This window comes from Lagopus muta, chromosome 22 (genome assembly GCF_023343835.1).
Source record: "Lagopus muta isolate bLagMut1 chromosome 22, bLagMut1 primary, whole genome shotgun sequence".
Lineage (NCBI taxonomy): Eukaryota > Metazoa > Chordata > Aves > Galliformes > Phasianidae > Lagopus > Lagopus muta.
In genome coordinates, this window is record NC_064454.1 from 5,472,210 (window position 1) to 5,492,682 (window position 20,473).

At 46.6% G+C, this 20,473-nt stretch overlaps 1 protein-coding gene across 1 annotated transcript; it reads left to right on the forward strand.

Moving 5' to 3' along the window:
• Positions 1-385: 385 nt before the first annotated feature.
• Positions 386-10,103, forward strand: LOC125703635 (NF-kappa-B inhibitor zeta-like). Its single transcript, XM_048968389.1, has 12 exons — positions 386-838; positions 2,852-2,976; positions 3,319-3,367; positions 3,587-3,630; positions 3,769-4,427; positions 5,608-5,713; positions 5,990-6,136; positions 6,334-6,394; positions 6,574-6,740; positions 6,821-6,931; positions 7,799-7,907; positions 8,194-10,103. The coding sequence occupies exons 1-12, from the start codon at positions 598-600 to the stop codon at positions 8,202-8,204; spliced, it is 1,830 nt and encodes a 609-aa protein (XP_048824346.1). The 5' UTR covers positions 386-597; the 3' UTR covers positions 8,205-10,103.
• Positions 10,104-20,473: the final 10,370 nt, after the last annotated feature.

The following is a 20,473-nucleotide window of genomic DNA, read 5'->3' on the forward strand; positions in this document are numbered from 1 at the left end:
TAGCTGGATTTTTGTGCTTAGGGGAAGATTATTTTGGCTTCTGTAAGTTCCTCTTTTGCAGATTTGGAAAACTGCTTTGTTTTTTGTTTCCAACAAAGGAATTGACAAAGCACTGGATCCAGAGCTCATTTGCACTGTCCAATCCATCAGTCCATTCAGAGGTCTCTTTTTCTCCCCATGCTATTTGCATTAAATCAAATAGATTTTCATGGTTTCTATCTAAGGAAAAGCTCTTATCTACTTGTGCTCAGACTCTTCTTGGGAAAAGCCATTTCTTCATCAGCTGCTGCTGCAGATCGTTGGGAAAGAGGGTGGGACCTTCATGCTGACGTGCTTTGGGCCGTGCCTGACTATAAAGAGCGAGGCAGTGCTGCAGCCAAGAAACTCTCCCAGGCAGTTTGCAGGGACTGCCTTTATTCTGCAGCCACTACAGTTCGCTTTGAGGAAAAGAAGAGGGATTTGGGCCTAACCACGATGGAGAGTTAAATACAGCTGTCATGTTCTTGATGTGAAACTGGATACTTCTTTCTTTTGCAGCTCAGCAGGGTTTTATTCCCACCCTTCCTTTCTCAGCTCTCTTCTACGCACGCAGAGGTAATGCTGCAAACAGTCTGCACGAGCCCTGAGCTACTGGTCAAGCAAAACATCACTGAAAATGAAAGCTGTGGCTACAGTCCAGGCCAGGGATCTCCACAGCCTGGGGAAACTGCCAGTCCCAAAAGGCATTTTCAACAAAGCCCATCGCTGCCAGACTCTGGATTAACTGAACTTAATGTTGCAAGCCCTGAGATCCACCCAGCTCCTCCACATAAACCTCCAGCGATGTCTGCTCCCACTGGTAAGATCAAACCTTTATTGACATTTTCTGTTTTATGCTGCTTTCGCAAAGTGAAGAGGTTCATTCACTGACCTGTGACTCCGTTTGTGCCAGCAGCGTTCAGCTTCTGTGGCAGCAGCGTCAAACAAAGGCTCATGGCGTGCTGCTGCTCACACCTTGTTGTTATTTGGCTGTGCTCTGCCATGCTGAAGTCAGAAATTGTTCCCCTTGCTGAAGGGCAGCTCAGTACTCCATTATTTCTGCCTATCTCCAACGTTCTGCTGCTCATTCACAATCTGAATTGCAAGTTTGGTTCTGAATTTAATGGCAATGTAATATAGATATGACCTTTGAGTTGTTAATCTTACAAAATCATGTGAAAGTGTGCTTGGTCAATTGTAGCTGAGCTTTCAAGAATACAACCATGCATGTAATGTAACCCACTATCTAGCATTTTTACTGAGGCAATTGTGTTTTTTCATATCGCTTTTCACAGAGCCCTTTGAAACAGAATCATAGAACCACAGCATGGCTGAGGTTGGAGGGGAGCTCAAAGCCCACCCAGTGCCACCCCCGGCCGTGGGCAGGGCTGCCCCCCACCAGCTCAGGCTGCCCAGGGCCCCATCCCACCTGGCCCTGAGTGCCTGCAGGGATGGGGCACCCACAGCTCTCTGGGCAGCAGTGCCAGTGCCTCACCGCCCTGACCAAAGGATTGCTTCCTCACAGCTCACCCACATCTCCGCTCCTTCACTTTAAAGCCATTCCTCCTTGTCCTGCAGTCACTATCAGACTGTAAAAAGTTGGTCCTTTTCCTCCTTGGAAGCTCCCTTCAAGTGCAGGAAGGAAACACCCTACAAAGACTAAATCATTCTTCTTCAAAACATCAGCCATAGGAATCAGTCCCATTTCTAGAGCAGTCTGAGCAATAACCTACACTTTAGAAGTCCCAGCACTCAGTGACAGGCTGGGCAGGCACAAACAGCACAGCCCTCAGCACCAAGCATTCAGTACATCCTCAGTGCACGGAGGACAAAGGGGTGTCAGCTTTCACTGCCTGGAACAGGGCACAGAAACAGCATCACACAGCTGAAACCACCTCTCGTTCAGCTGCACTCCAGTCAGCACTGCTGCTTTGGGCAGCTGCACCATGCATGCCTGCTGGGCTGGGCTGCAGCCTCATGCTGACCCCAGCATGTGTCCTTCAGTCTGCTCGTGTCATATGTTAACTAGTGGGAGCCAATGCAACCAAACTGTCATTTCATAATGATGATAGCTGTTACTGACTGTGTGTTATGGGAAGGTTGATCATCTTCAAGGGGAGAGGGGTCAGGGACGTGGTGTTATATAAAAGGTGTTTCAAAAGCAATGCATTTAAGCTCCTAATCTGGGCAAGTCTTTCAAGTTTGGGGATTCAAGTCTAAGATGCAAGAAGAACTAGCAAACAATTACAGAGCAGCTTGTTTTGATGATGGCAAACTTGTTTGGACAATTATATATGTTCTCAAATAACTATTTCATTTCAGTACAGAAAACCCTTGCTTCCCTTTGCATCACACTGCACTGACGTCTCACAGAATCACTCAGGTTGGAAAAGACCTTAAAGATCATCGAGTCCAACCACGACCTAACCATACTACCCTAACTCTAACAACCCTCCACTAAACCATGTCTCTCTATACACCAAGAGCCACTGCAGAAAGACTTTGGACATGGCATCACTATCTCAATTCTAAAACAATTCTATTCCTTATTTTTTTTTAACCAACGTCAATAAAATAAACTGTGGGAGAGGAAACTGCACCAAAATATTTACTGCAGCACACTGGAGCAGCCCGAGAAGCGATGCGTTGCAGTAATTGTGAGCAGGAAGCGTCTTAATAAAAGGCCAGAGCTAAGGAAGACGTGGGGTGGTGTGGAAATTTCCCACAAGTGATGATGAACACCAGAATCACAGCTCGCAGGGTGACCTCATCCTCCCACTGCCCTCTAACAGCTCAGAGAATTCTGTTCCTTTAAGCATTGTGACTTTTCCAGACTCGGCGCTGGGCTCGGATCCCCCTCCTCGGAGGCGTTACATGGGTGTGAGGGTGAAGATGCCGGTGCGGGAGCTGCTGAGGAAGGTCCGGCTTTCCAGGGGGCTGCAGGCAGCTGCCAGCCAGGTAAGGGCTGTGGGAGGGCAGCCCTCAGAGCTGGGGCTGCAAGCAGCCATCCGTGATCTGAATACTGCCCTGCAATCCATCCAGAGGTGGCCCAAAGAAACAACTTTGCCCTTTGGCTCTAACAACTCAGGCTTCCAAAAAGGCTGTGCTCCTGTCCTTGTGTGGCTGCTGCAGATTGCCTGCTCGTGGAAATTCATTCATGTGCAGTCTCTGCTGTGCAAAGTACACAGTGCAAAATACAACGCTCTTAGCTTAGGTCACACAGTTTGCCATTGTTTCACTTTCTAACATGCGAGCATTTTAAATGTAGTTTTGTTTTTATTATTATTTTTGTCTCCTCAGGAAGCCTCATCAGTGAGGACGGCAAGCAAAGGATCCTCAGAAAAAACAGGTCGGGAAGCTCCTCTCAGTGACACCACCTCCTTTACACACAGGGACATCAGTGTTGAGTACCAAAGAGCCCCATGCCATCCCTAGGGCCCCTCCAATGGCAGGAGCAGGGCAGCCATGCACCTTCACCGTGGATGTGTTATGTGGGACAGAATAGTTCTGCGTTGGCCTCCCCTGCCCCAAACTCAAGATGGCTTTTTTCTTCCTTTCTTTTCAACAGAAAAGAGAAGAGTTCACCCTTATACAGAGAAGCAGCTTAGACAGGTATGCATAACACCTTCAGCGCCGCGCTGCCAGCCTCCCCAGGCGCATTTCACATATATCACCCAGCCAGAACAGGACACTTCATGTCTGATTTCCCTCCCCCATCTTCCACCCTCCCCACTTTTGTTGCTGTTTCAGAGCAAGCAGAGCATCGGGCAAACGCTAAAAGGCTTAGAGGACCTGGATATCCTGGTGGAGGTGCTGCAGGAAGACCTGAACAAAAGCCAGCTGAAGAAGGAATCTCTGCGTGCTGCACCCGATGGCTTTTGGCAGGGCTTCCCTGCAGAGCTGCAGGCCCCTTGGTGGGGAGCTGGAGGAAGCAAGCAGGCAGCTGGCAGCGTGCAGGAAAGGTGTCAAAGCTTCACCAAGCTGCGTTCTCATTGCTGCTTTACAGACTGCAGCTCGGCATTGCAGGAAGAGGTAGAGAGCTCCTTTTGTGATGGTCAGAAAGACATGCATGAGCCTGATTCACCAGGAACGTTCTCAAGGACAAGGGAAAAAGAAAGCAGCTGGTGGATGCAGGGCGTGGGTAGCAGCACCCAGAAGCACTGCTGGGCACAGCCTGCACAGAGCACATCTCCCTGCTTCGATCCACCAGGAGCCCATCCAGAGCCATTTGTGGAGGCTGACAGCGACTCTTTGGGTTCCAGGGGATGCTCGAGGCAGACCTCGATTGCTTTCACACAGCAGGATCTCTCCGCCATCTCTTTCTTCCAGTTCCAGCTACACAGGGAGGAAAGCTTGCTGAGGAATATTCCGGCAGACAAACTGCTTGCACCTGATGAAAATGGCAACAGGTCTCCAGCTTTTTTTCCTATAGAAATACATTGATTTCTATTTCCTGGGGCTGTAACTTCAAGTGCTACTTCAGGGCATGCCTGTGGCAAAGGTCTTCCAGCTCCATGGCGTGTTCAGATGTGCTCCAGAACCTCAGTTTTAGACTGAATCAATATTCCATTAGTAAAATTAGAAATACTTCATGTCTGTGGTATTGCTAGACTACAATTGCCATAGGACAAATTCAGTGGGAACAACATTCAAGGCTGAATTGTAAATGTAAGCTCACAAGAAAATGAACTCAAGCAAAGCGAGTCATTGCTACAGAAAAAGATTTGCAAAAGAGATCTTTTCCACGCTGCACTCAAAGGAAAATTACTTTTGGGTTCTGTGCAGTTCAGCTAGGTTGAAAACATTGGGATCAAATTCTCACATGTGAATACAACTAATTACAATTAAGAAATTGAGACAATTTGACTGTATGTAAGTAAATGTCACGAGCTAACAATTGCAGCACACATTTACAAAGTACGTAAGCACTGGGTGACAAGGTCAGAAGAATATACAAAGGCAAGACCACACACCCAGTACACCAACCCTGAGGCACAGTTATCATGCTCTGGGATAAGAGAAGGAAAAAACAAAGGGAAAAATACCACCAATGCCTGTGTCAGTATTTTCTCCAGGCAGAAAGAAAGGCTCACCCAAATTAACAAGAATTCCAGTATGAGATTCAGGAGAAACGCACTATTTTGAGCAGCTCCCTGAGACTGGAGTTAGTACTCTGGTACTCGGTCCTACATAGGACTGAATTACGGTTTGGAAATACTTTGTTAGGTGCAGGAAAGAGGTTTCCCTTCTTTGGGTTTTCCTCTGCTTTTTCTGTATACTAAAGGAGAAAAAAAAAAAGGAGGAAATCAGGTTTGGTTGGTGGCTGGAAGGAAGGAGCAGCAGCTCCTGGATAGGAGAGGAATGGGGTAATAGTGAGAAGGGAGGACCAAGAAATCCTGGCAGACAATAAATTCAAACAAAGCTGGAAAATCAGCAACTCCTTTATTAATGCAGACTAAATAAATTAAATGCTTAAATATCTCAAGCTTTTGGTGTTTGTGACCCTGTAACATTTCATGCTTTGAAATCTCTGTTCCTTTTGAGTAATTTAACCATTATTTTACCTGTTTAAAACATCTTCTGTTCCAGGCTGCTGCACAAGGCTGTTGCTCAGGGAAGAAGAGCTCTGACTTATGCGCTAGCACGGAGATTTGCGTCCCTGAATAAAATTGACGAGAAGGATGCAGAGAAACGGGTAGGATGCTGACTTGCCAAGAGTCGTTTCCTATGGCACGCAGATGCCTTTCAAACCCTGACAAACGCTAAGCATCACTTTGGGAAGGAGTGGCTGCTATCCTCAAGTAAAGAGGAAAACAGAAGGAGGGAGGCAGTGCTCCGAGCAGAGCAAGTCGTAGCATAGTTGGGCAGGGATCCCAACATCCCGCTCCCCACCTCATTCTCTAACAAGCACTGTGAAATGTAAGACCAGCTTTAAAGCAACAATGAGTTTCTCTTGTTCTTCTCTCCCCAGACAGCTCTACATCTTGCTGCAGAAAAGAACCAGCACCTGATGGTCGGTGACCTTATATCCCTGGGGGCAAACGTCAACGAGCAGGATGGGCGGGGGAAAACCCCCCTCCACCTGTGTGCAGAGAATGGGTACCTGCGGGTCTTAGAGGTGCGCTATCATTGCTGCTGTGCAGTGGGATGTGCAGCGATAGAGCAGAAATCAGATGCGTGCTCTTTAGTTTAAAACAGACAAGGGGTTTATGAAACCTGGAAGTTACCTTCGGTCTGATGGGGTTAAGGTGAGATAGAATAAGGGCAGCTGGGCCCAAATCAGGATTTATCGTCTCAAAACCTTCTTGATTTCAGGTTTTGAAAAACTGCAAAGACGGCGGTGTGTGCGTAGCAGTGAACGTGGCGGACCACTGCGGTAAGAGGAAGCGCTTTGCCGTTTGGATGCTTTGTGTCAGAAGCCTCAAACAACAGATTCTACCTGGGCCTAAGGATGATCGATTTGGCATTGGAGCAGTCTGCCCTCGTGGGGGCTGTCGGGGGGTGGGGTGGTTCCTGCAGATGGACGTGTCTGACTGCTCCGTGGTTTCTGTTCAGGTTTGACACCACTGCACTGTGCTGCTCTTGCTCACACCATCTTAGCCACGGAATCTCAAAAAACCGATGGTGACAGTGACATGGGGAGGTTCCTCAAACTACGCAAGGACCAAATTCTCGAGGGAATTAACTGCTTGTTGCACATGGGAGGAAAAGCGGAGCTGCAGGTGAGAATCAGCAGCAGGCTGTTGACTGCGACCTTACGTTTTCCTGTTTGATTGCAGTCACAGTCTCACTGCATTTGCAGGTTCTACGTTCGTGTCAAACTACTGCTCCCTGTTTAAAAATTGAGGAGAACACCGAGCTGATGTGTTTGCTCCAGACTCATAAACCCAAGGAACTGGACATTCTTCAAGAGGTAACCATACAGCACCTGTTACACAGGCTCTGACCTCGTACCCGAGAACCCAGATTAACACAAGCTCTCGGTGAGCACAGGAGATGCTCCCAGCCCTGCCCAGGTTGGAACAGGGCAGAGAATCCCCTCTTTAGGGGAAAGGCTCCAAAGGATCTCTGACTGCAAATGTTGCCCCAGACATTGCCAATGTCTCCTTACTTTCAGCAATTCCTTAAAAGACGAAGAGCTGAATTGTATCCTTTCCTCCAACCCTAAGCACATCCATTCTGCACCAAAAGCACATGGCAGGTCCCAAAATATCCAGATGGTCCCGTGGGTATCCGTGGCTCTTGCTGTGTTTGGTACAGGACACAAGGCACCAGCACTGAGAAGTGAAAGCTTGTGGGCTCCATTTCAAAATCCTGTTCAGCTGAAATAATGCAATATGCAGCACAGACTTCAGTATTCTTGTCCAATATTAAACAAGTATTCGGTGCTTGAAAGTAACAACAGCCCTTTTTCAGTGTCTTTTGACTATCAGAGATGAGCTCTCACTTATGCATATGTATAGAAACTGGTAATGTAAGATTTGAACTAAGAAACAGGCTGAAAGCCACATTTCGGGTCCTCTAGGGAATCACAGAATCACCGAGGTTGGAAAAGACCTCTAAGACCATCCAGTCCATGCTCTGTAAGAGATAATTCACAACAGAAGCCATGAAAATAATTTCAACTCAGCTCATCTCTGACTGAACTGATAACTCTGCCACCCCTTCCTTTTTGATGGCAAGGAGCAGAATCTAGGTTTGGAATCTCAAAACCGGAGCATGGTCTGAACACAGAGACTTCTGCTGGAAATTTACTGTTCTGCTTTCCTCATCCATGCAGAGTAATGGTTTGCTGGAAGCTCCAGGAGCGCCGTGTCCCTCACCAGCAGATCACTTCTCTGAGCTTCTGCCCGTTTCACCTTTGGACTTCGTTGACATTATTCTTAAAGGTATTTTCTGTGCATGTTTTCTCCTAGTCAGAATCTCAGTAATATAAGAGCTGCAATGTAGTGTCAAGCTCTGGTTCATCCCCTGCACTGCTATATAACCATAATTCATGAGCTTCACGGGAACTGATGGAAAAGATGCCCAGTGATTTACAACAGACTTTGGATTAAGTCCAGAGTTCTGCACAGAACCTCTTTAGCTTGAAAATAGGGCAGTGTGTGTTTGGCATGAGAAAGAAGACATCACATGTAAACTGAACCGAATTTGTGTTCATTTATTACCTTCCAGGGAAATGCTGATAAGGCTCGTTATCTGCATCTCGTGGTCCGTGTGCTGCAGCTGTTGCTGAAGAATAGGCCAAAAACAGACAGTAGAAGTCTTCAAAAGTATTATAGCTTGAACTGCCTGTTGAAGATATCTCCTCAGTACCCAGCAATCAAGAGTAAACTTGATTGGCAGGGCAGATCCTTAGACAGTGTTAGATGCTCCAGTCAGTGAATTGGTCTTAACTTTCTCATGAAGCTGAGCATTAGCACTGCTTTCTGGAGGGCCATTGCAACTGTAGATGTTCTACTTTCCCAATGTCTGAATTTTTATAATGCAGCTACCATTGGTTAAGTGGAAAACCTTCTGTTTTAGCCCTTCAGGACCTAGTCCTGATGGTACCAATGTAAGGTCAGTCTCTGCAGTCTGAATTCGAGGCACTGGAAAAAGATAACAACAAAATCCCCCCCTCCAAAAAAAAGACAGACCAAAACCCAAAGCACAACGCACAGCTGTGCTGCTACTGAGCAGATTTTTTCAACAAGAGTCGAGCTGATTATCTATGCAATCAGAATTTGCCACCAGTAATGGACTTCAGGTGAAGTCTGGGATGTAAAACAGTTGGAATGGTTTATCTGTGATGTTCTAACAGAGGAATACAGCTTTATAAAACGTAGGTCTGTAAGAATACTTCACAGCAATGCGCTGTTAGACCGAGCAGCTTTGCCTAAAAAATTTTCAACTGCCAGATACAGAAGTATTCAATGGGACTGCTAGAAATTAGGGAATTAATAGAAAGAAAATTCTCTTCCCAGATGTAATGTCATTTAATTTGAACTTCTGATTGTGAATTAGCTGGTTTCTATGAAACTTCCCTGTTTGCTACGTATGGAGCAATCTACATTTACCTAGCTACAAAATGATTGATCCAGCAATCAACTCACAGATGTACCTCCCATTAAAGTAGATGGGAGATTTTTCACGTGTAACATTGCAGGATCCAGCTCTGAGTACTCAGCACGCTTGGGGAACTGATCTTTAATGATCTCTTTGGATTTTCTTGTCAAAAGGTTCCTTTTATTCTTCTTGGGTATCCTTAAGTGTTAAGCTCCAAGAGCTACGTTGCACAACATGAAGCAAGTTTTACTGAAAAGTGACAGTGTTGAAGTTAACTCCAGTGGGATTTTGGTCCTATCTTATGTTTCTCATGTTCTGAACTGCTGATCAGGGTTGCATTCATCTATATTCAGATTCTTGGGTCTGGATGAGACCTACATCAAGATTCTTATGTGTACCTTACAGTTTTGTGTTGCTGTTCACATAATGGGTTGTAAAGCTGAACATCCCCCTCCTGCCATAGGTGTTCTGCATGCTTTAATCCTTTCCCCTTTTGGGTTTCACATGGAAATACAAAGACTTTCCTCTTGTGCTTTGAGGTGAAGATCCCCTCTATTACCCTCTATTACCACTCATTCCTCCTTCATGTTGGCATTTTAACTCACATCTGAGCTCACAGCCCTTCCTCAAGTGAAGAGAATTAATGAGGATCATCTGAGTGGTTTGGCTTTCATTGGTGGATTTAAGGATCAGATCCAACACTCATTGAAACTGAAGACCCTTTATGTAAAGTAAAAACGAAGAGATGCTGCATCGCAAGCAAAATGAAGAATGAAGTGATACAGTGAACATAGAAGAGCATCAGTAAGCATTTTAAGTGAAAAAATGATCATTTTATGGGATATCTTTAAAAAGTGTAGAAATCTACTCTATAAGAATTCAACTTTAATCAAGGAGGACAGGAGCCTTAACCTATCGTTTATTCAACATATGCTAAACTGAACTAGCCTATGAAATATATCTATGAGTTATAACTTAATTGCATTACCATTAGTAGGTGTGCTTTACGTTGCTTCATTGTCCCTTCCTTCAATAAATACATGATTTCATGCTGTATGAAGCTTTCTGGTTTGTATGAACTGCTCTTGCTGTAACACACTTGTGGCAGAAGTGGTGGAGAAACTGGGAGGAAATAAGGAGCTGATGAGTGTGTAAGGGTGGGCAGAAGGGCAAAGTAGACCTGACAGCACCCAAAGGCTCTGCAAGCACTGCGTTTTCCCTACTGCCAGCACAGCTGAGCTGCAATGGTACAACAGACAGCTGCTCTCAGAGCTGGGCTGAAAGAGGAGAAATAATTATTATCAAATGGAAGTTCTGGGGCTGAGGCTTTGCACCCAGCGTGTGCAGTGGATGACTGGGGTGGGAAGTGTTAGTGATACTGGATGTTGTGTTGAGGGACATGGTTTGGTGGGAGCTATTGGTGATAGGTGAACGGTTGGACTGGATGATCTTTTAGGTCTTTTCCAAGCTTGGTGATTCTATGATTCTATGATTCAGGGCTGTCTCAAAGGAAAGGACACCACTCTGAATTAACACAACACAAGCCTGCCCACAGGTCTCATTGGTCCCAGTTCAAACATGCTCAGTTAGCAGTGGTTACAGGATGCTGGCAGCCACCCTGACGTTACAGCTGGGCTCACAACTGCCCAGCCCTGGGTCCCATCCATGAGCCACAGCCGCGGGCAGCAGCCTGGGACCCAGCAGCGTGCTGTGCCACCCAGCAGCATCACAGGGAGCAAGGCTGCATGCAGCAGGCGTCCTCCAGCTAATGAATCCCCAGCCAGCTCCCCGTGCTCCCCCAGGCTGCAGTCACTGCCTTTGAACTGTGGCACAAGGCATACTTAAAGAAATGCTTGGCTTCTTCACCTCGCTTCTCACCCTGGGTTACAAAATGAGTGTCATGCACTGGCTCACATGGTTATTTTGATTCCCTGCTCCTTTGAAGATACGTGAGCACCATCATGCATCATTATTTTGAAGCACAGCGTAAGAGTTTCACCACTGAATTAATAACAATTCAGCACAGGAATACAGAAATAGGTAACAAGAGCAGATCTGTGCTGCCAGCAGCTCTCTGGGATGTTCCTGATGAGGAAAGGATAAACGAGAGATCTGCTGCAGACTGGCTGGAAGAAGGTCCTGTTAAGGACAGAAGCTCTCACTGCACACATTTGCCACCAGTGGTAATTGCAAGGCCACAGTCCCTGCACTTAGGAGTGAATGACAGAGCAACCACAGTCATTAATGGAGATGCAGGATCCTATAGTAATTCACATCACCTTTCAGGGTGAAAAAGGTATCTGAGCCAGAGCCCTACGAGCTCAAGTTATCCTGAAAACAGGTTGCAAGTTGCAGCAATGTCTCTGTTAAAACAGCCTGAGGCCAGGCAACAGGAACTGCATCCTCCCTGTTACCTCAGCAGAGCTCTGGCTGCATGTTAGACCCTTCTCCACAAAATCAGTGCCTTAAGGTTGAGCAGGGAAACACAGCATGATCACAGATGTGCAAAAGATGAACGTGAAGTTGCATGCAAGCTCTTTATATCTGGACATAGGAGAAAGAAAAAGAGCAGAGAAGGGATCTTGGGCCAGGTTTTTAGCAGCACATCATTCTGCAGCCAGCAAGAGAGCCTGTCATAGACTGCAGCTCTGGGGGTGCAGATGGCTCCTCTGGGAGCTGCTGTCAGTAGTGGTGATGGCATGAAGGTTTTTGTGTTCTCCCACCAGTTACAGCAAATGGGACAACAGCACTAAGTTTCATAGAAGGGAATCCCAGCTAGGGAAAGAGTTGGGAGGAGAGGGATGGAAGGCACTGAAGAAAGCCCTCTGCAGCTCTCTGAGAATATGGATATATACCTGCAATTTGAGAAGAAGCATCAGCACTTCCTCTTCACCACTCTGCATCCCAATTCCCACAGCTCTGCATCCCTCCACGTGATGACAACTGGGATGAGTTGCAAGCAGAGCTGGAGGAGCCAAGTTTCGGAGCCAAGCAGGAGGGAGAGGCTCTTGGCTGATTCAGATTCTTTTAGAACAGTCTCACCCATTGAGTTTTATTTTTCCTGCTCTGTTTGTGGCTGGAGAAACTTGGAAACAAAATGATTCAGTTCAAAACAAGAGTTGTTCTGCAGCTGCACCAAGCAGATGAAACAAAACACAGAGGAGGGAGAATCACCAACTGCAGCACATGGTGTCCAAGGCAGTCCAACAAAGAGTTACAGAGGGGAGAGGTAGGAAAAGGAAGGTCAGGGCACTGGCTCATGATCAGCCCAGAAGCAAGAAACCCCTCCTGGCCCACAGGCAGGGCTGGGGCTCCAGGCTCCCTGCTCCACGAGGAGCCAGCCACAGGGAGCAGTGCTCTCAGCTTCCTGCCTTTTCCCCATCCTTCGTCCCCTTCTATGAGAAGGAAGAAGTTTCAAATGAGGTTATCAGGAAAAGTTTTTCCTGAAGGAAGATGAGGGTGAGGGGTTCTTGATGAGCTCCATACAATGCCAGACAAACACCCTGCTTCTCCAGGTCTCCAGGCTACAATATAAATATATTTTGTCATCTGTTTTGAAGCCACTTCACTCACGAGAAGCCTGTCTGTCCCAGCTCGAACTTATCTCCATTTGTCATCTCTATCCATCCTCCCTGCCCCAATAAGTTTACAGAAGTCTCATGTTTTGGAACGTAACGAGATCTCCAAAGACAAATACTGAAGTCTGTGTGGTGTAACAGGTACATGCAGAAATCATAATACCATCACCTGAGGCTTGCTATATAAGCCAGAATAAATACTGCCTTTGGATCTAAGGGAAAACATACAGCAGGGGCTGATACAAAAACATTAGTGACAGATTTAAATGTTAAGGTTCATTGGGTTTTGCTTCATTTTAAATTAAGCCCTCTAAAGCCCTTTGCTGCCGAAGAAGTCCATTTTTGAACCTTTACCATTACTTCCAGCAGGCAATCATATAAGCTGCTCACCAACAGCACGGAAACACACAGCAACCTGCCCTGAAGGCCAAACAAATTCCATCCTTACCAACACTGAGGCTTAACAGGGCATGTCACTGTCTGCAAGCACAGCCCCTCCAACTTCAGCTCCCATCATCCTCACCAGGCTTCTCTGGATCTCATTCTCCCCATCCCACACAACTCCTCCACAGCACAGGACCAAGAGCTATGCGTGCAGTGCTGCCATGAAATCACATTTCAATTCAGCAAGAGAAAAACTCCAGGAAACGCAGGAACATACATTATTTTGCTATGGATCTAAACGGTTTTTCAGCTCCTGATTTCATTTTGTAACGATCCAGGTGTGCATGTTTCGACTGCTAGAAAAAACGACCTTTCAATTTCACTGGAATCATTAGTCACACACAAAGGCAATCTCTTTTCTGATATAAGGTGAGATAAGCTTCTGCAGAATCCAGCAGTGCTTGTTGTTTGCAGCCAAGGAGTTTATTTGCTCACATGGCGCACGTTCACTGCTGGAGTCCATCCTGATGGTATTTATGCACGTTATGGATTGTCCTTAATGCTGGATTTCTGTTTTATTTGTTCATAGTGAGCCATTTCCAATAGCATAATGTTGGCATACAAAAGCATCAGCTACATTCTCTTACAATGAAATGGAGCTTTGGTTCATAAATCCCTGAGGAAACCAAAGCTAAGCCCCACTGTGTTCCATACACTCCACTGTAGCCCATCTCTTCATCCAGAAATAGAGCTCAGTTACAAAGGCATTAATTTATGTCCTGCAAGGTTTTAACATTGCAGTTGCAAATATATATATATATATGTGACTAAAAACTAAAAAAACCACTAAAAGCACAGCTTCCAGTCTGCACTGTCCCTGGGACCTGAAAAAATCTGCACTCATTTACTTGAATTAATAATTCAGGAATATCTCAAAATAAACAGCCTTCAGGTGTTTTGTTTTCCAGCACAGCAGTTGAGTCCCAAGTGCCAGAAACCTCACATTCATCTGATTCCCCAGAAGGAATGAATTAGAACAGTGGTAAATGTTGAGAAATGGGGAGAAATAAATCAGGAAGGCCAGGGAAAGAGGAAGGTACACGCATAAGATATTTGTTTGGTCACTTTCACCGCTGCAATTTAATGGGTGTTGTTTCTGTGATGATCATAGAATCATAGAATCATAGAATCATAGAATCACTAAGGTTGGAAAAGACCTAAAAGATCACCCAGTCCAACCGTTCACCTATTCCCAATAGCTCCTACTAAACCATGTCCCTCAACGCAACATCCAGTCTTTCCTTGAACACCCCCAGGCTCGGTGATTCCACCACCTCCCTGGGCAGTCCATTCCAGTGCCTGACCACCCTTTCTGAAAAGTAATACTTCCTCATGTCCAGCCTGAATTTCCCCTGGCGTAGCTTGAAACCATTCCCCCTGGTCCTATCCCTAATGACACGAGAGAAGAGGCCGACCCCCAGCTCACTACAACCTCCCTTCAGGAAGTTATAGAGAGCAATAAGGTCTCCCCTGAGCCTCCTCTTCTCCAGGCTGAACATTCCCAGCTCCTTCAGCCTCTCCTCATATGGCCTGTGTTCCAGACCCCTCACCAGCTTCGTTGCCCTTCTTTGAACACGTTCCAGGGCCTCAATATCTTTCTTGCAGTGAGGGGCCCAAAACTGGACACAGTACTCGAGGTGCGGCCTCACGAGTGCTGAATATAGGGGAAGGGGAATATATGATGACAAATTGCCCTGAGAAACTCCATGTTATGCTGTCACATGTTCATATTTTGTACAGAAAATGATTCCTTCCTCTTTTGCAGGATGAGGTGCATTCTAGAAATGTACATAAAAACCAACAGCACAACCAAAATGCACACAAGGAGACAGCACTGCATTGCAAAGCAAGATCCTCTCCCCCAAAGGGAAGGACATCAACTTTACCCTCCTCTCCCAGTTCAGCCAGCTGGGAAACTGAAAGGGAGCAGCCCAAATATCTGCTTGCCCCACTGCCCTCAGCCTGTGGCTGCACGGAGGAAAGCTGCAGCCATCTCCCAAGAGCCACTCGGGGGTGACGCCATCCAGAGCCTTGGCTTTGTCCCAAGGTACATCTGTGAAAGCCCAGCCTTTCACTGGAAGGTTTAAAAGTGTTTCAGCTTCTGCTTAATCTTTTCTTAAGAAAGTCCATACAATTGTAAACGGAACATTATCTATAGGTATCTAGAGACCTTCTTTGGCAGAATCAGAGGCCACAGAGAGCATTACCTGGAGAACAATGTTTATACTGAAAAATAACAACGTGGCTCAACTATGGAGTTGGTTGGTCAAATATCTGCAGAAGAATATATGCCACTTGTGTCTGTGTGAACACATTTCCTTCATTTAGAAAATCCTCATTCAATTTTAGGGAGAAAAAAGATGAAAATGTTGCTGGTCTGCATTGCTGTGTGCACTAAAAACATCTCAGTGCCTCTTAATTCAGACAGCATGTCATTAAAATAGCAATCAATCCTCAAACCCTGCTGACCAGAAAGAAAACCAGTAAAGCATCACGTCCTGTTTGCAGTGTGGATCTTTCACACACTGGAAACACCAGTGGTTATGTTCTACAAGGAAAAAACAGCACTGCTAACCAAAATAATTACACGATCTTAAAACAAACAAACTAAGAACAACAACAAAACCCACAAAAAATCCAACACCTGTTGTGTTCACCAGGGATGCTTTCCCTCTCATATCAGATAAGAACACTCCAGTCTCTTCAGTCAATATTTGAGAAGGTGTGAAACCTCCACATTCTGTCTTCAGTAATATGCTGCTTTTCAACACTATTCACACAACAGCCTGCTCATTTTTTTTTTAATCTTCTTTCACAAATTAAAGGGAAAACAAGCAGTTTGTTACACGTGGCCTCTCCCTCTTTTTTGGTGTCCTTTTGCTGGACTGAAAAGTTAAATAACAACTAAAAGTTCCCTGCCTCTGTCACCACGTCAGGCAGGGCTTTGCAGATGACTCAGGCTCCAGCTATTCTTGCCCTTGATTACAGTCACAAAACATTTTATGGGGATGTTCAACTCCAGGCTCTGCCAGGCAAATGACAACCTGACATACAGAGCAACACTGTGTATCCGTTCTGTGGAAAAGGGAAGTTGTACATCTGCTAAGAACAGCAGCAATCTTTAACCTAAGACTTCACAGGGAAAAAGCTTTGCAAGCCATTTCCTTATTCCAGACCCATCACCACTGAACACAGGTTTCTACAGCGCAGAGCAGTCAAATAAATAAAATCTGTCCTGTACGGAGGAAAGCTGCTAACTTCTCGTGCTCCTCGGCTATGAGACCTGATGTCTCAGGGAGACTCTGGTGCCATTTCCTCACCCCACACACACCGCATTCCCACAGCTGAGCTCTGTCTGTGCTCTGTCTGATAGGAACCCTCTCCAACCCGACTTTCCCTGGGGAATACTGTAGCACTAGAACTCTGAGATTTACAATGGAATCCAGAGCTACAAAGAAGTTGGTTGAAATATAGAACTGTTGAAAGGAAGCAGTTGAATGCTTAACCACAGAACTATTAATTGCTTTATTTAGAGGATGTTGGTAGCTTCAGCTGAACAGAGTGATCAGGTTAAGCAGCTATTCCTCTCCACTCCCTCTTTTCCTATCCTGCTCACAGATACTGACTGGCAGCAAGGCATTGCGAGGTAAGAGAGATTGGGAAAAACAAAAGGAAGGAGAAGACAACAAAATAGTTCTGTTTTATTTGGCAAGTGCCAGAACTTACTGGGTGTGCTCTGTGACTAAGCACCAAGCAAAGCCCTGCAGGGGACAGAATAGGCAGCAGCAAAGCCAGTTCCTGCATTCCAGTCTGCTTTGGGCAGGACCTACGCACAGATTTCTCCAATGGGGCAGCTCCAGGCATGCTCAGAGACAGAGCTGGGTGCCTGGGGAATGCAGACTCCAACAAGGTGAGCTTGGGCACCCCCAGCACCAGGCAGCCACAGGGCAGAAACACTCAGGACTGTGATCTCAGCTCAGATTCCAGTTAAATCTCAGAATCACAGAATGGCCAGGGTTGGAAGGACCTCAAGGATCACAAAGCTCCAATCCCCTGCCACATGCAGGGCCACCAACCTCCACATTTAACACCAGCCCAGGCTGCCCCATCCAATCTGGCCTTGAACACCTCCAGGGATGGACGGGGCACCCACAGCCTCTCTGGGCAGCTGTTCCAGCACCTCACCGCTCTCATAGTTAAGAACTTTCCCCTGACATCCAACCTCAATCTTCCCTCCCTGAACTTAAAACCATTTCCCTTGTCCTGCTGTTATCAACCCTTTCAAAGAGTTGATTCCCCTCCTGTTTGCAGGCTCCCTTTAGGTGCTGCAGGCTGCAATGAGGTCACCCTGCAGCCTTCTTTTCTCCAGGCTGAGCAAGCCCAGCTCCCTCAGCCTGTCTTCATAGGGAAGGTGCTGCAGCCCCCTGATCATCTTTGTGGCTCCTCTGGACCCTCTCCAATAGCTCCCTGTCTTTCTTGTCCTGGGGACTCCAGACCTGGGCACAGTACTGCAGATGGGGCCACTTTAAGAGCCAAAATACTTGAGTGGATGCTCCACCGCACATTCTGCTATAAAGCACAATGTTTGCTAGGTACACCGCATACAAAGGCTGTGTATTTTTATACTGTGTGTAAACAAGTGAATACCAACTGATCTTTTCACTGTAAAGTCAGACAGCAAATTCAACAAGCTGCGACAACCCATACGGTGCACAGTTCAGATGCTGTCCCAGCAGCTCTCTCCAGGAGCTCCGGGTCCCTTTGCTCCCACACTGCCCCAGCAAGGTCACCCTTGGTGCCTAATGCCGCGCCCAGGCCGCCTGCAGGGGACCTCCAAAGGCATTTCCTAAGCCGTCCGACGTGGAATTAAAAGTCACAGCTCCGCTGTTCTGTAACACACCGTGCTGCGGGTCAGGGGACGCTCCGGGCCTGCGGGAGAACCTCGGGGCCGAACCCCGCAGCCACAGACGGAAGCGACCCCACCGGGGCCGGAAGGCGTCCGCTTGTGAGCAACCTCCCGGCTCCGCTCTGTCCCGCGCCTCGTCTGCCCTGGAGGACTTGCGGGCATGGCTGCGCGTAGTGCGCCTGCGCAGAAGTCAATCCATTCCTCCAGAGCAGACGAGGCTCGGTGGGGGCAGTGCGGCGCCGGTGGGGCGGCCCAGCGTCGAGGGTGGGCCTGGGCCTGGGCCTGCTGTGGTAGTTCCACGGAGAACCGCAGTCTGACGAAGTTCAGGGTCCAAAAGGTGCAGTACGGCTGCTGAGAAGAGCACAGCCCAGTCATGGTTAGCATCATGGCGTGGTTAATTTCTTAAATAATGCGCTGGGATGGTTGCCTTCTATTTGGAATTGATGAGGAGATGCAGTACAGTGAGCTCGCCAGGACACTGCAGTTAATTTAGGAGGTACTGGCAGCCACGTAGCCTGGAGTTGTGCAGCATCTCGGGGCGCCCTGGTGGGCTGACAGTGAATGGTTTGTGTTGTTTGTGTGTGGGTTTCCATATAACACCAGAGTCACTTTGGAAGTGGCCCTGTGAGGCCCAGAGGAAACCAGCAGCAGTCTGAAGGCCGTCAGGGCCCCAACTGGCTCCTGGTGTGGGACAGCCCTGCCTTAAGTTCCCTGTGTTAACATGTCCATGAGGAAGCAGGTGCTGCAGCTTCTGCTCACTTCAGGTCTTGGTTTGCTGAGACCTCTCCTCTAAGCAAGGGCTGAGGGACTTCTCTGGAGAAGAGAATGCTCAAAAGAGACCTCATTGTGACCTTCCAGTACCTGAGGGGAGTTTATGAACAGGAAGAGAGCAACTTTTTACCCTTTTTACTCATTCTGATATTGATAAGACGAGGAATGGCTTTAAACTAAAAGAAGGGAGATTTAGGTCAAGTATCGAGGCCGGTAAGGCACTGGTGCAGGCTGCTCAGAGAAGCTGTGGGTGCCCCATGCCTGGAACTGCCCTTGGCCAGGCTGGATGGAGTGCTGGGCAACCTGAGCTGGTGGTTGGCAGCCAAGCCACAGCAGAGCTTGGAACTGAATGATCTTTAAGGTCCTTTCTAACCCAGGCCACTCTGATCTCTCCCTGAATGCCCTCCCTCTCCATTGCTATTTTTTCAGGCTGATGATCCAGTGCAGTGATGACTGCCATACAAAATATATCTGGAAACCACTTTTTTTATTGCACCTCTAAGAAGTCCACCCAACTCTTTGAATTAATAGTTATTGGAAATACCTTTAAGAAACGTGTGTTAAATAGTGCCATTAAAGGTGCAAGCAGAGGAGAGAAATGAGGAGTGTTATCCTTAAGTGCTTTTGCATGTTTGGTTAGATATTTCACAAGGAAACAGAGGTCTCTGCTATGTACACAGTGCCTCCTTCATGACACATGCAGGCAGGGACAGCTGTCTTTTATATCACAAGGGCAAAGGTTTCAGAAGCATTTAAGAGCCCATCAGTCTAAGACACAGCAGACTCCATTTACACAGATTTCGGCAGGGTGAGCCACTGGCTGGTGTTGCAACCTTTAAAATCCCCATGAAGAAAGGAAAAGGAGGTGTTCCAAACAAGATCCTTGAACCGTGTACTAAAATCTGCCACCAATCTTGAAAAACAGGACAAAATAACCACAAATAATTACTTTTTTTTTCTGTATGGAACACTGAAAAAGACACAGAGTGCTCAGCAGGGTTTTTGCTTTATGCTCATCATAAATTATGCAGCCTTTCCAAAGACAGAATAAGCATATCACACACACATTCATGATCCCTTACAGTAAATGCAGATGCATAGTCTTGGAAAAATCAAGGCTGTTATGGGGACCCTGAAAAGTTCAGATTACAAAGCACAGTAACAAACTGTTTGTAGCTATAGATAAGCATTTATTTATGCTGCAAAAGTTGTATTTCATATGCAAAGTCTTTACATTGGTCTGAGAACAGTTCCTGTTACACGACCTGTAGGGGAATACGATGGGCTCAAGTAGCTGCCATGAATATTTTACACCAAACTTTAATATGTTTCAGCTTACACCCACCATTAAACATTCAGTGGCTGAAAAGAAAGCTCTCCTTATGCCTTAGTCGTTCACATTTGAGACTTCATGCTCCTAGGTGCAGTACATGGATGGCCCTCTTCTTCATTTTGACCATTTTTTTGAGCTTTGCTTGTGACCATGGGGAGCTGCAACTTCCACACCACAAGGACTGTCAAAGTGGAGAAAACTGCAGAAGAAAACAGAATCTGACAAACTGCCCAGCAGGTATTTGGGGATAAAATACCAGAGGTCATTAGCTTCTTTAGAATGCTTTTCTGTCACATGCAGCTCAACAACAAATGCAGCCAGACATTGATTGTGTTGAATGCTAGAGAGGCCCTTAGGTAATGAATTAGTCTTGCA

Bases quoted from the DNA above. Each gene is read 5' to 3' on its own strand.
- LOC125703635 (XM_048968389.1), top strand. From the start codon at position 598: ATGCTGCAAACAGTCTGCACGAGCCCTGAGCTACTGGTCAAGCAAAAC. The intron at 6,395-6,573 runs GTAAGAGGAAGC...GTTTCTGTTCAG, and splicing joins GAACGTGGCGGACCACTGCG to GTTTGACACCACTGCACTGT. The intron at 6,741-6,820 runs GTGAGAATCAGC...CTGCATTTGCAG, and splicing joins GAGGAAAAGCGGAGCTGCAG to GTTCTACGTTCGTGTCAAAC.